The sequence below is a fragment of the Lepidochelys kempii genome, chromosome 3 (genome assembly GCF_965140265.1).
Source record: "Lepidochelys kempii isolate rLepKem1 chromosome 3, rLepKem1.hap2, whole genome shotgun sequence".
NCBI classification, from domain to species: domain Eukaryota; kingdom Metazoa; phylum Chordata; order Testudines; family Cheloniidae; genus Lepidochelys; species Lepidochelys kempii.
In genome coordinates, this window is record NC_133258.1 from 87,592,358 (window position 1) to 87,606,324 (window position 13,967).

At 41.5% G+C, this 13,967-nt stretch overlaps 1 protein-coding gene across 1 annotated transcript in view; it reads right to left on the reverse strand.

Moving 5' to 3' along the window:
* HDAC2 (histone deacetylase 2) overlaps positions 1–13,967 on the reverse strand; it is a 57,827-nt gene that overhangs the window by 10,146 nt on the left and 33,714 nt on the right. Inside the window, exons 7-11 of the mRNA XM_073337100.1 lie at positions 13,212–13,304; positions 13,014–13,122; positions 10,091–10,231; positions 1,751–1,859; positions 205–335 (exon numbers count right to left, since the gene is read on the reverse strand). Of these exons, the coding sequence (XP_073193201.1) occupies positions 205–335; positions 1,751–1,859; positions 10,091–10,231; positions 13,014–13,122; positions 13,212–13,304 (583 nt within the window). The remainder of the gene's footprint in view (positions 1–204; positions 336–1,750; positions 1,860–10,090; positions 10,232–13,013; positions 13,123–13,211; positions 13,305–13,967) is intronic.

Below are 13,967 nucleotides of genomic sequence, written 5' to 3' on the forward strand. Positions count from 1 at the left end.
TGGGGAGTGCCAGACAATAGAAACACGCTGTCCTGGCCATGTCCTCTCCATTCAGCTACTGGAAGGAAGTCTCTATGGGCAGGATCTTTCAACTGGAGTGGCAGAAAACAGATAACCAGAGGTGAGGATCTGGCCCATTATGTTTAAAGTGGCCTTACTCCGGGGGCATATTCTAACAGGACACCCAAAGATAACATTTCCTACTAGAAATGCGTTTGTCTGGATCTTCTCCATCCTCATCTCCACTGTCTTCATGAACAGCATCCTCGGGAATGGCTTGCATCTGTACTCCAGGTGCATGAGGCAACATACGCAAGTTCTCAAATAAACGCTGTCTGCAAGTGAAGTAGCCGATCGAAAAGTTGTTAAATATAGGGAGAGATGTAGCCTTTCCTGCAGTTTCTGGATATTTAATCATAAATGTAACAATTTTAAAGTTGACATTTTTCTATAGTTCTTCTGGTTAAACCAGTTCTATTCTAAAGAGTGAGATTTCTCTTTTAAGAGGGGAGCAAGGCTCCACTTATTACAGGCTGGCCAGAAAAGTGGTAAATTCATACCATGCTGTTTACTAATGGCAACAAAGGATGTTATTTTACACAAAAGTTTAATGCTTAAAACTACAGTCATGACCAGACAGATTTCAGATGTTAACATTCTGCTACATCACAACTAAACATTATAACCACCTGCTCCGTGGAGTGGTCATAAGAAACATGTTCTCATGCCCACATTTGTTAGTTGGTCCCAACAATGTACACAAAAAGTTTAGCTCAACTATATTTCAAGAAGGAAATCAACACTTACTGATTTCTTATACAGAATGGAAGTGACTTTTTCATTCTTACAGATATTTAAATTGTTTTGCCACAATTGCTGAATTAAGAACAAAACATTAGTGATACTCATAAGTCCTTACACATAACATGAATTATTTGAATGACACAAAAAGACACTTCTGCAGGTTTGTTACTCAGAATAAAATGCTGGATGTTTCCTATGAATACAAACATAAGCCTCTAGCAGCGACCTACGGTGCTTTACAACTACTTTTAACATCCCAATTGATTTGCAGAACGTGGCGAGACTTAAAATTACAAATACATTTTAGGATAATATTTGAAAATATTTCTCTTCCTATTCTGTGACTAATTCAGTTTTCTGGGTTTCCTCTGCTAGAATGGACATTACAAATTCCTAAAGCAGTTCTACTTTACTCTGCTTACAGGTGTTTGACGTCACAGAAAGAGAACCCTGAATTCAGGTCATGGCGGATAAGCTTTTCCTACATTTTTAAACCTTTCATAGCAAGTCTTCCCTCTATGTTCAAGCATGAAAGGTCTCATGTTAATGGAAATAAGACAGCTCTGCACCAGAAGTAGAGGGCAATAGCATCTGAAGGTAGTTCTCAGGAGTGTCTGCAACCTGTTTTTGTGCTGGCACAAGTCTTGTCAAAAACAATCAAGACTAATGGTGCTTACTTTTAAAAAAATCACTATCTTATTGGTAAAGACTACTCACACTACTTTGACTTTAAACTGAATCTATGCTTCAAAAAGAAGGCAAATCAAATCTATTTCCCCCTAAGTCATTAAAACCACCATCACTGCGATCCTAAAGCAATACACTATATAAATAAAAGTTGATAAAGATGAGGTTTGATTAGGTAGGAAATTTATGAAGTATTTCCACCAACAAAAGACTATGATTTTCAGACTTTCCATTCTCAAAGAAGGGAACATCTACTTACTTGATCTTTTCCATATACTCTGGTGTGTTCTGGTTTGTCATATTTGATGGACTAATATGCAGTTTGAAGTCTGGTCCAAAATACTCAAAGTAGTCATTGTATGGCAACTCTTAAAAAAAAGAAAAAAAAGATTTCAGCCACCTAAAAAGCTCGTTTTTTAGGCAGCTTTTTATACAACTCATAGGCTGCATAACAGGACTTTAAATAACATACTGGCAAACTTCAGATATTGGATGAATATACAACTACAACTTATAATGCTTTTAAGTATAGTAGAAAACCACTATATGGTGTTTTCCCTTCAAGTTGCTCAACAAAGATGAAGGATGAACTAAAGTTTGCCGGTGGAGAATCCCTGAGATTCAATCTGCATCCCAGGCATAAGAAACATTGATATCTGGGAAATGAAACTCAGCAGAGAATGATTTCAATCCCAGTGAATGCAATATAGGAAATCTCAATGGACAAAATGAGATTTGATTTCTTTAGCCATAAAATAGGAAACAAATACTGGAACACTGCAACATGAGGTAATATTTTACAGACAAAATGCCTAAGATTCCCATTGTTGGGAGGAAAAAGATGATTAACTGAGGACAACTTGCCATTTGCCATCTTCACTATAGTTGAAGTCAAACCTGAAAGGCTTATATCAGAGAGTGCTCTCAACCAAGCACATACCAGAGATTTTTCTGCTCATAAGATCACAACTTGATTAACCTGGATATCAACCCACAGCATCAATAACAGGGAATGGTTTACTATGAAAACTAAAATGTCTCCTGATGGGTAATTTAATTCATATTCTTCAGAATATATTGCCCATGCACCTCTGTAGAAGCAGGTGAAGTCTTGAATACCAAGGAAGTATGATGCATTCTATTTGCTATATACAATGGTCACATTTTCTTATATAAACTATGGTAAGTACATAAGAGACCTCTTTAGGGATGAAGCAGTGTGCCATCTCCCAATGCTCTTGATTGGTTCATGAGAATCAAATCCTAGAGACAGACTCTTGGAAGAAAGCTTTGGGTAAAGAACCCCTCAGATGGATTCCAGATATCAGGCTGGCAGCAGGAGCTACTGAAATAAGTGGAACAGCAGATTTAGCCACAAGGCTCAGAAGGGGAGCAGAGGAGGGAAGATATCTGCTTTGGGGGGCTGGGTCCAGTGTAAACATGTCTACAGCAGAGGTCAACTGCTTTACACAACTGTTGCAGGTTAACTTCATTGTTACAGAAGTTGGGGGCTTCTGGTAGAGGTCGTCTCAGTCACACAGCATAGGTTCAGGTTTGAGATACAGAAGATAATCAGACAGTGCACACCCCATACAATGCGGTAGGAGTCATTAATGTGGGGGAGTGGGGGCATGCAAAATACAACCTCCTCCCAACCCCCCGATAGGGAATGCAAATTCATCGGCTAGGAACAGCATCCAGAGGTATCCAGGTGGCCTCAGGACATTGAGGATTCCACAGTAGTTAGCCTAGAGTATGATTATGCAGGAGTGTTGGACCTCATGGAAGTTAATCTCTGTATTACTAAAGAAAAGATACTGAGGGATGAATATACTGACATCATTACTGCTGAACAGAGAAGCTCTGACAGAAAGTAAGCTGGAACAGGACAAGCATGGCAATGAGAAATCTGAATGACCAAGGGACAGCTAGTACCTGGGAAAATTGGGAAGTCACTTTTTTAATCTATGCAGCTGTTATTTTGGAGACATATCTGGAAAAACCTCAGTGTTGTTCAAATATATGAACTTAATCTGAAAGGCATTTAATACATTTGGAGGTATAGCTTGTTTTAACTGGGATGAGGAGCTTGGTCTGAGGGCTGCAATGCAGACAGGAATCTGGTTGGACATACCACATCATACACTGTGGTTAGAGGGGATGACACCACAGAGGACAGGTGTTCAAACTGACAATGGCCTATTTAGTCCTCTGAAAGCCCAACAGAGACCCCAGCCTCGTAATAACATTTGCTAGGCACTTAATGAAAACAGTTGTTTTTGGAACATCTGCAAATGTAGATGTGCTTGCAAGATGTGCTTCAGAGCCCCCAAGGCCTGCAACTGGTACAAGTTACAGGGAAATCCCCTGTATGGCAAAAGACTGGTGGTAAATCCGGCTCACCTTACATACCTCCGGGTCCAGGAACAGAGGGCAGAAGTGGTGGACCAGGAAAAAAGAGCAGAGCAGCTGACAGTGGGGTGATGGAAAAGGCTTTGTTTCCAGTTAAGCTTAAAGCATTAAGGGTACTCTCCTTCGGGACTACCCAAACAGGACAGATGGAAGAGTATTTTCTGTTTAACATTCCATATATGGGCTAAGAAGTCATGTAACGTCCAAAAATTTGAAGTCAAACAAATAAGTTGGGTCACATGGTAAAGAAAAAGACCACAAAGGAAATAAGTTTAAGAGTTGCAGGGCCATTCATTCATTCATCTGAGAAACCCTTAAGGTCTTCCCCTGGGCTTGGTTCCCAAGAAGGTACCCAGAGAATATCACTTGTTTCATCACCTGTCACATCCACAGGGCAATTCAGTTAATGAAGTGACAGATTATGTTTAGTACACTATTTCCCTATGATGAGGCTGTGCACATGGTTAGGACTTGTGGCCCAGGTGTTGCTGTCAGCAAACTGACATGAAGTCATCTTTTCTATTGCTACTAGTTCCAAAGGGAAAGATGCACCTTTTGTGTTTTGTTCTGAGAGTAAATTTTATTTTGGTAAGTAGCTCCCCATGGGATGTTCCATGCTTGGCATTTGAAAAATTTCAGCACAATGTTGGAATCGGTGATTGGACAGGAGCCTGATTTACAGCATGTGATACACTACTTGATAACTTTTTGTTTGCAGGCAGGTCAAATTCTGAGGAGTGTGCTAGCCTGCTGGCCACATTCTAGACCCTGGCTGATAAACCAGGGGCACCTCTGGAGCTGAAAAAAGAGGGATCCCTCTACTAAGCTGACCCACCTTAGGCCTGAGTTAGATGTGTGGACTATGGTATATGCAGACTCACCTAAGATAAGTGGGGGAACTTCTGGGATTGATTGTCAAGGCAAGAGTAGCTAGGAAGGTTACACTGTGGGAGCTGCAATCTATTAATGGGCATCTTAACTTTGCATGCTGAGCAGTGGCCCCAGGGCAGGCATTTTGCATCTGTTAGCGGCCACCATAATAATATCAAAAGCCAACTGTTTAATAAGAGTTAATAAAATGACTGAGTATTTAGGAGTGTGGGAACAGCTTGAGTAATTTTAACAGAGTATCTCTTTGGAGGGAGGAACAGATAATAGGGGCAGATTTAAAGGTTCACTCAGATGGATTGGGAGGAAGAGATTTCAGGATATTTTACCAAGGCAGGTGCTGTGCCCATAAACAGCCCCCCAATTGGACACAAACTGGAATAGTAAAGGATATAACATTCCTTGAATTCTTTCCTATTTCAGTGGCAGTGCTCTTTGGAGAATGGATTTTACAAACTGTTTCTCCAAAAGTGGAATGGCAACATGGCAGAGGTACATATCAATCACCAGTCCCCTACATTGCCCAGGGTTATGAGGCTAAAGGTTTATACTAGTGTTTAAACTTTAACATGCTGAAAAACATGTACCTGAGATTGAAAATGGTGTTGCAGATACACTGTCCTCACTTTCGGACCTGCCACTGGGAGCCCACAAGGAAACCACACAGATGCTCATAGCACTCTGGTATTGTGGTGTATGATAGCTCTTGGGGCTGTACGAAGATTGGTAGTACCACAAACATTTAGGGCTTCATGACAGGTATTTTAGCAGTTTTGTGCAATTTCAGAGGAGGGAGGGCCTGTCTATGATATGGCACATTCCAGAGGACCAGATACTTCAGGTACATGGGGTCATTGGCAACCTGTGGTCTGGCATCATCTACCATTTCCAGTCACCCCTCAGGCCTTATATTTGCCAGTAGGATTAGGGAATACCCAAATCTTTGTGATTGATTCTTATTTCAAGACGTCACTTTTCAGACACTTAAGGGGCAAGTTCTCAACAAAATATGCAAAAGTGGACAGGAGGTGGCCTTGTTCAAGGCTGCATTACTAGTGGTGGGTTGTAGTTTTCTGAGCTTTTAGAGTCAGAAAATTAGTGCCTGAGTCAGTGAGAGATACTCCAGGAAGGGCTTTGAATGGAAGGATTTACAGTGGGAGGTATGAAAGGCCATCCAAACCTTGAGGATCTCAAAAACAGATCTAGGCAGGCAAGGAGAGTCCATGATGCTACAGGAGGGTAGTGAGGCAAGGATTTGCTTAGTAGAAGCACTGAAGGAATTATATAGCATTGAGACCAGCTGGAGACAGGCTCCTCTTTATTCATGGGCCCATCATAACATACCAATTTGTTATAGTTTTAAGAAAGGGGCTTACAAAGTTGAATTCCCACCCATTCTGGATGGGGGCTGTGACAGCTGTGGCTCAGTTAGGGTTAGAGTGATTCAGGCAACTGGACAATGGCATTCATATGCGTACAGGACATATGTGAGACCCAAAGCAGAGAATTGGAGCCAGTTTTCCTGTGTTTCCAATTTCAGAATCATGCAAACAGATCAAGTGAGATCTGCAGGCACAGTATTGTACACTAGGAGCATAGTCAGGGCTTCTGAGTCATCTGGAGGATCACAGCTGGGTCTAGGTAGCGAGTCAATCCTGAGCTGGCATGGAAGGAGGGGCATGCTTGGGACCAGCCAATGGCCCTTGCACACTCTTTGGCAGCCCAGGAGCAGGAACCAGATGTAATTTTTGTTCACCTCTGTGAAAACGATTCAGGATGGTATAAGGGGGTTGACTTGATAAACAGAACAAAGAGGAGCTTCGGGCAGACAAAGGATATTTCCCCCAGGGGTGATGATTATTTGGTCTGACGTATTGGGTGCAGGGCATAATAGGAAGCAGTGAAGTCTCCAAGGGTGAATAAGACCAGGAGGAGTGTAAATAGGAAGGTGGCTAAATTCATACATAAACACGCCCCCTTGGTTATTCCACATTTGGAAATATCTTACTGGTCACCCATATTATTCAGGGAGGATGGGGTACACCTATCCAATTGGGAGGCAGATTTATTTTTGTCCAATATTAAGGAAGGAATCAGTGAATATCTAGGAACCTGCCAGAGGTTGGGGGAGGTAGCCAAGCATAACTTGCACATGTCCAGTGCAGGTACTTGTTATGGAAGGGGTACAATCTTTGTATAAAAGGGAGTGGAAAAGGATGTAAAGGAAAGCAACCCTTAAGGGAGCTAAGGTCAGGGCTGGAGTTCCTACATGTTACAGCAAGGACCAAATCCCCCCTCCTGCTCTTGCCCCTTTAATCCTCTGACAAGGGAGGGCAGCTCGGACCAGGCTGAGGCTTATGCAGAAATGATTAAGAAAATTATTATGACCTGCACTGTACAGCTTATTTTTCGGTACTCCCAGATATTTTAAATGAATAAAGTTGCAGCCTAATTAAAGCACATCCCTTGCCTTCTGTTTTTCTTCCAGCATGGCCAGACAATGAAACTACAATCCCACAGCCTAAGAATCACTGTTGTCTGGGCAACGAGAATCAGCAGAGAATGAAACACAGAACACTTAAGAATGAAAAGCATTGAAATCAATTGTTTCTGTTTGCGTAGAAAGGGGACAGAGGGGCATGTTTGGGAAGCTTGAGGGGAGAAAGCAAGTCTTTTTAAGGACAAGATTGAAGGAGATCGTGGATAGGATGCATTTTAGACTTGTTAGCCTCTTAGAATCTGTGAAAGGGACCTCAGAGCTGACTGTACATGGATCATTCCTTTAACTCTTCCGATAGTGTGGGTAAGGTTGCATATATCTTCTGTAGTGGTACTACCTTTTCTACCGAAAGGAAAAAGATTCACTATTACAGCGTTTAGAAAAGCATTATCCTGCATAGAAAAATCTGAGGTGAAAAGAACCTGAGGACTACAAATACCAACAAAAAAAGCTAAGAGCAATGTGAAGGAAGAATGCACTGCCTATACTGGCTGAATGGGATCACTTCACATGCCAAGACAATACAACAAAAAAAATCTCAAAAGGTAGAAAACAGTAATCACTCTGTTCCTTCAATTGTTTTTGAGTTACAGAGGATGACGCAGAGGAAGAGTAGGATGTAAAGTGTGTTTCCTGGAGGCTTCAGAAGATACAGGACAGAATCTTCTTTCAGGAATAACTAAGTCAAGAGTAATTCTACTGAAGACAGTGAACAGAGATGAGAGAATCTAGCATAAAATGTCTAGTAAGAAAAATGTTGGAATTAGCAAAACTTTCCAAAAACAGAGGAAAAAGGCAAACGACCAAGACAACAAATAATTTTGAAATTTTACTATTAGCCATTCCAAATGTGGTCTGAAAGATACACTGGCCCAAGTAAAGACAGTTGAAACTTCTGGGGTGTCTATCTCAGGGTTTTATACAGCTGCCCATCACCATAGTATCTGAGTGCCTTCCATGAAAAATCAATACCAACGGTAAAGTCCCTAATATGGGTACAATGGAAGAGTTGCAATCAAGACATTTATAGTTTAAGGTCAAAGGTGGCTTCATTTAACAAAAGTGAAAAACAGCATATTTGTTTACACCAGTGGCTCTCAACCTTTCCAGATTACTGTACCCCTTTTAGGAGTCTGATTTGTCTTGGGCACCCCCAAGTTTCACTTAAAAACCACTTGCTTACAAAATCAGACATAAAAATACAAGTGTCACAGCACGCTATTATTGAAAAATTGCTTACTTTCTCATTTTATAAACTGGGAACGCATCACTTGGAAGTAACAGAGGAGGAGAAGGACCTCGGAGTATTGGTTGATCACAGGATGACTATGAGCCGCCAATTATATGGCCGTGAAAAAAGCTAATGGGATCTTGGGATGCATCAGGCGAGGTATTTCCAGTAGAGATAAGGAGGTGTTAGTACCGTTACACAAGGCACTGGTGAGACCCCATCTGGAATATTATGTGCAATTCTGGTTTCCCATGTTTAAGAAAGATGAATTCAAACCAGAACAGGTACAGAGAAGGGCTTAGGATGATCTAAGAAATGGAAAACCTGTCTTATGAAAGGAGACTCAAAGAGCTTGGCTTGTTTAGCCTAACCAAAAGAAGGCTGAGGAAAGATATGATTGCTCTCTATAAATATATCAGAGGGATAAATACAACAGAGGGAGAAGAATTATTTAAGCTCAGTACCAATGTGGACACATGAACAAATGGATATAAACTGGCCATCAGGAAGTTTAGACTTGAAATTAGACAAAGGTTTTTAACCATCAGAAGAGTGAAGTTCTGGAACAGCCTTCCAAGGGAAGCAGTGGGGGCAAGAGACATATCTGGCTTCAAGCCTAAGCTTGATAAGTTTATGGAAGGGATGATACGATGGGATAGCCCAAATTTGGCAATTAATTGCCGTTCAACTATTAGCAGTAGATATGCCCAATGGCCTGTGACTGGATTTCAGATCGGGTGGGATCCGAGTTACTACAGAGTGTAACTCTGGTGTCTGGCTGGTGAGTCTTGCCCACACGCCCAGGGTTTAGCTGATCGCCATATTTGGGGTCGTGAAGGAATTTTCCTCCAGGGCACATTGGCAGAGGTCCTGGGGGGGTTTTGCCTTCCTCTGCAGCATGGGGCACGGGTCACTTGCTGGAGGATTCTCTGCACCTCAGAGTCTTTAAGCCATGATTGGAGGACTTCAATAATTCAGACAGAGGTTAGAGGTTTGTTACAGGAGTGAGTGGGTGAGATTCTGTGGCCTGTGTTGTGCAGGAGGTCAGACTAGACGATCACAATAGTCCTTCTGACCTTAAAGTCTATGATTCTATTATTTTTACCATATCATTAATCAATTGAATATAAATATAGTACTTACATTTCAGTGTACAGTATATAGAGCAGTATAAACAACTCATAGTCTGTATGAAATTTTAGTTTGTACTGACTTCACTTGGGATTTTCATGTAACCTGTTGTAAAACTAGGCAGATATCTAGATGAGTTGACGTACTCCCTGGAAGACCTCTGCATACCCCCAGGGGTATGCATACCCCCTGTTGACAAAGTATCAGATTGTTCAAGGTCTAAGAGATTAAAACAAAGTTGCACATACCAGAACTACATTAAGTTCCTAAGGGATGCTGGATTTTAGGTGATGAAAAATTTATTTGCTACCCATCCATAATGAACTGGACTAATAAGTTTAAGAGTAAGTTTGGTTCCAATAATATGTGATAGAAAGCAACTTCACAATTCTTATGAGAGTTTAGACAGAAGAATATATTTCAGAATTAATATTTACCATTAGGAATTTCACAGTCTAAGGCAACAGCAGTCTCATATGTCCAACATCGAGCAACATTACGAATAGTATATCCTCCTCCTCCTAGCATCAGCAGCGGCAAGTTAAAAGTTTTTACAACCTCCACACATTTAGCATGACCTACCAAAAAGATTAAAGAGCAAATTAAAAAAATAAATAAATAACTATTAATTTCTAGTCAAAAAATCAGATGAACCTAATTAAAATGAAAGAGTGCTAGAATTAAAACTTCAGTACAGCACTTTTAGCTCTCAGCTGAATTAATCTCATTTGAACAAAAACAGTGTCAGGATTGGTAAATGAGAAATGGACAGAACCTGTGGCACAATATTTCCATCTTAACATTTTCTCCTACTTCGCATTAACACCTTTGCAATTCTCTCTTTTCGAAAAAGTTGTCTTTTTTATAACTCATATAGGCACGCAAGGACAAATCTAGGGCCAGATTCTTGGATCAGCGCAGAGCAGGAGCCAGAAAGGAGCAGGCTGCACTTACGTGATCCTCCCTGGTTCCATATTGACCCCAGCACACTTCAGAGCAGTCGTTGAGTGGCTCTGGAGTATACTAGCTGATTAGATTCCCAACGAGCTATATGGCAGTGAGAGAACATCAGTTATGGGGACAAAATCTCCATCTAGGGAGAAACAGCTACTTTCTAGATCTTTAGTGCTGCTAGTATGTCACAGAATGGAGCACACCACAGTTCAGGATCTGGCCTTCACTCAGTGATTACTTTGAGGATAGTCTTGTGGTTAGGGTATTGGACTGGGAATTGGGAGATGTGGGCTCAATTTCCAGCTCTCCTAAAAACTTTGTGTGTGAACTTAGATAAGTCAGTTGGTGTGGGATTTTCAAAAGCATCTAAGACAATGGTTCTCAATCAGGGGTCTGATGCAGAGCTTTTTTGGGGGAGGAAGGAGTCCAGTGCCCTCCATAGGGCTAAAGCCCTGAGCCCTGGAACCCTCATAAGGCTGAAGCTAGGAGCTGAATCTTGGAGCCCAGAGATCCAGTGCCACCGTGGAGCTCGAACCTCGGTGCTCCCCACGGGGCTAAAGCCAGGAGCTGCAGGACTGAAGCCCCAGTGCTCCCGTTGGGCAGAAGTCCCAAACCCAATGGATGGAGTTGGGAGGGCAATGCCCCTCCCCGCAAACTACAGTACCTTACCCAGAGAGAGCCAGTTCCAGGGGCAGCTCCACCCCCACCCACCTTCTGTCCACCAAACCCCTGGCCAGGTCGGAGGTTGGAAACTGGAGCTGGGCAGTGCAGGACATCTGCTGCTCTGGCGGGTGCCTGGAGTGGGCAGCCATGGCAGTCCCCTGTCTCCTGGGGCTGTAGCTGCTCCTCAGCTCCCTTTGACTGCTCGTGCAGCCAATAATAGCCACCCAGGCAGGGGGACTCAGCTCCAAGGCTGACAGAGTCCTCATGGAGCAGCGACTACAAGTGGGGGGACCCTGCCAGCACACAGCCCCTAGCAACCCCCCTGCCTGCACACACTCCCAGCTACCCCTCTCCCTGCATCCCGAGCTACCTCCTGCCAGCACCCTGAGCTACCCCCTGTACACAGCCCCTAGCTACCTCCTGCCAGCACCCTGAGCAGTTTTCAAACTTTTTGAGCTGCGCTCCCCCAGTTTGAGTTATAACTTTTGGTTGCTCTCCCCCCACTCCAAAAAGCCCCAATAGGCGGGGTGGCCTGCTAAGGTGAGTCAGGGGTTGGAGGTGCTATTCCCTACCCGGGATCTGCCCCACCCCACCAAAAGAAGTCAAACTATGCCTATGCCCTCTCCCCCCCCCGAGTTTCCCCCATCCTCCGCTGGGCCTTGGAGTTTTTATAGCATGTTGGGGGGCCTCAGAAAGAAAAGGTTGAGAACCCCAAATCTAAGAGACTTACATCTTTCAAGGGAGCTTGTGTTCCTAAATATGTATCTAGCTAAACCTTTAAGAATTGTCACCTTAAAGAAAATTGAGATGATTCAAATAAGTTTGAAGTATGTAACAGTAGTCACTAACATAATGAAACAGTTGTCAATATAACTTTTTTTCTCTCGTTAGAAAAGCATACTGACAGAATTCAGTAAGTATCAAAAGAACATTACTTCTCCCCATTTTGCTAATACTAACATATAATTTTAGTTGTAGAGATTGAGGAAGCTTTTTTTTTAATTATTAAAATCAACGGAGTTCTGGTAAATTTAATAATGTGGACAAATGTTCAAGTAAGGCACAGCACATCTTAGTTTACTACCAAAATTCAGCGCTGCAACGAATATTCTCAATTCAAGAAGATAACTAATTTGGCATACCTGATAAAGTATTCACAGTTAAATATAGCTAGTCACATCACAAAGTGACCCCACAGTTGTAGACTATGTACATTACAGAAATTTAAATTCAGCATAAGATTGCAGAAATCATACATTTGGTGTATTACCCCACAATCTAAAACTGAGCTGCACAGCTATGGAAAAGTGAGGGAAGCCCAAGGAGTTCCAAACCAAAAGGAACTAAAGAGACAATAGCAAAACAAAAAAGGGAGGAAGAAATGAGACTAGGAAGAATAAGATAATGCACAAAATCTAAAGAAGAAATGGTTATGAAAAGGTGGAAATGCAAGTTGCTTAATTTTAGTAAATGGAAGTGGGTGGGAGAGAAAAACAATCGTCTTTCTCTCTCTGGCTACCAGTCTCATTCATGACGACAGGCAGTGAATTGGACTGGTGGCCAGAAGAGAACTAATATCCACCGACTTAACTTGCCAATTTCACTATCAAATAATATGTTTGAGGGAGAGAGGTTGATCTGGAGAATGAAAACTCCCTTCATCTAAATAAAAATTAATCAAACCCATGCATTCTACCTAACAGGCATTATTGTGAATCTGTGAGCATTTTCTCTATTGTTTACCTTTGACAGTAAGATTAAAACACCCCAACCTGTCACCAGATAATGAATCTGCTCCACACTGCAATACCACGGCACTGGGCTGGTACATCTCCATCACTTTGGATATGATCTATATATAAACAATATAAAATAGCAAATCTTAAATTCAACCTCACAACAACCAGTCAGCTTTTCAAATAGGGTTTACACAATACTCACTGGCTTGAATATCTGCCCATATGATTCATCATCTATACCATCTCTCATTGGAAAATTAACTGCATAGTATTTGCCTTTCCCAGCTCCAATGTCCTATAAAGGAAGTTGACAAATATACTATTACTAAAGAAGACAATGATTACCAAATCACAGTAAATCACGTGTCTTAAAATATGTGCTATTATTCAGAACAAAAAAATCAGCTTGCTTAATTCCCTATTCTTCTAGAAAATCATTCTGAAGCATAAAATGTATATGCCAAAATTAAAATGGAGAAAGTGTACCATCCCCAATATATTGATTTTTTAAAAATGTAATGATTAAGAGAGCAAAAGTACCTTTATATGTTCCTCCATAAAAATGGAAGCTTTTAAAATAGAAGAGAAACTGTACTTGCACATTGGAAGGGAGTAACCAGCCACATGACCAATAATCCCCCACCCCTCTGGTTGGCTGATGCATGGAATAACAATGAGACCTTTAAAAATAAGCCATACATTCACAGAGATGTGAAATGTGCCATAACAGTCTATTAAGTGACTGATATGAGCAACAAGAAATAGATGTTTCCTTTCCCCTAAACAAATGCTTCCAATTATTTAAGGAGGTAAAAAGCTTCCAAAATAAAAGGGAGTTTACAAATAGGTCTGAAAATCATAATAAGCCAGAGGATATTTGTAACTGGCTTAACATTGGTCAATTATTGGAGAGCAGAATACAGCAATCAATTGTTTTTTAAGTATGTTGACCCAGGTC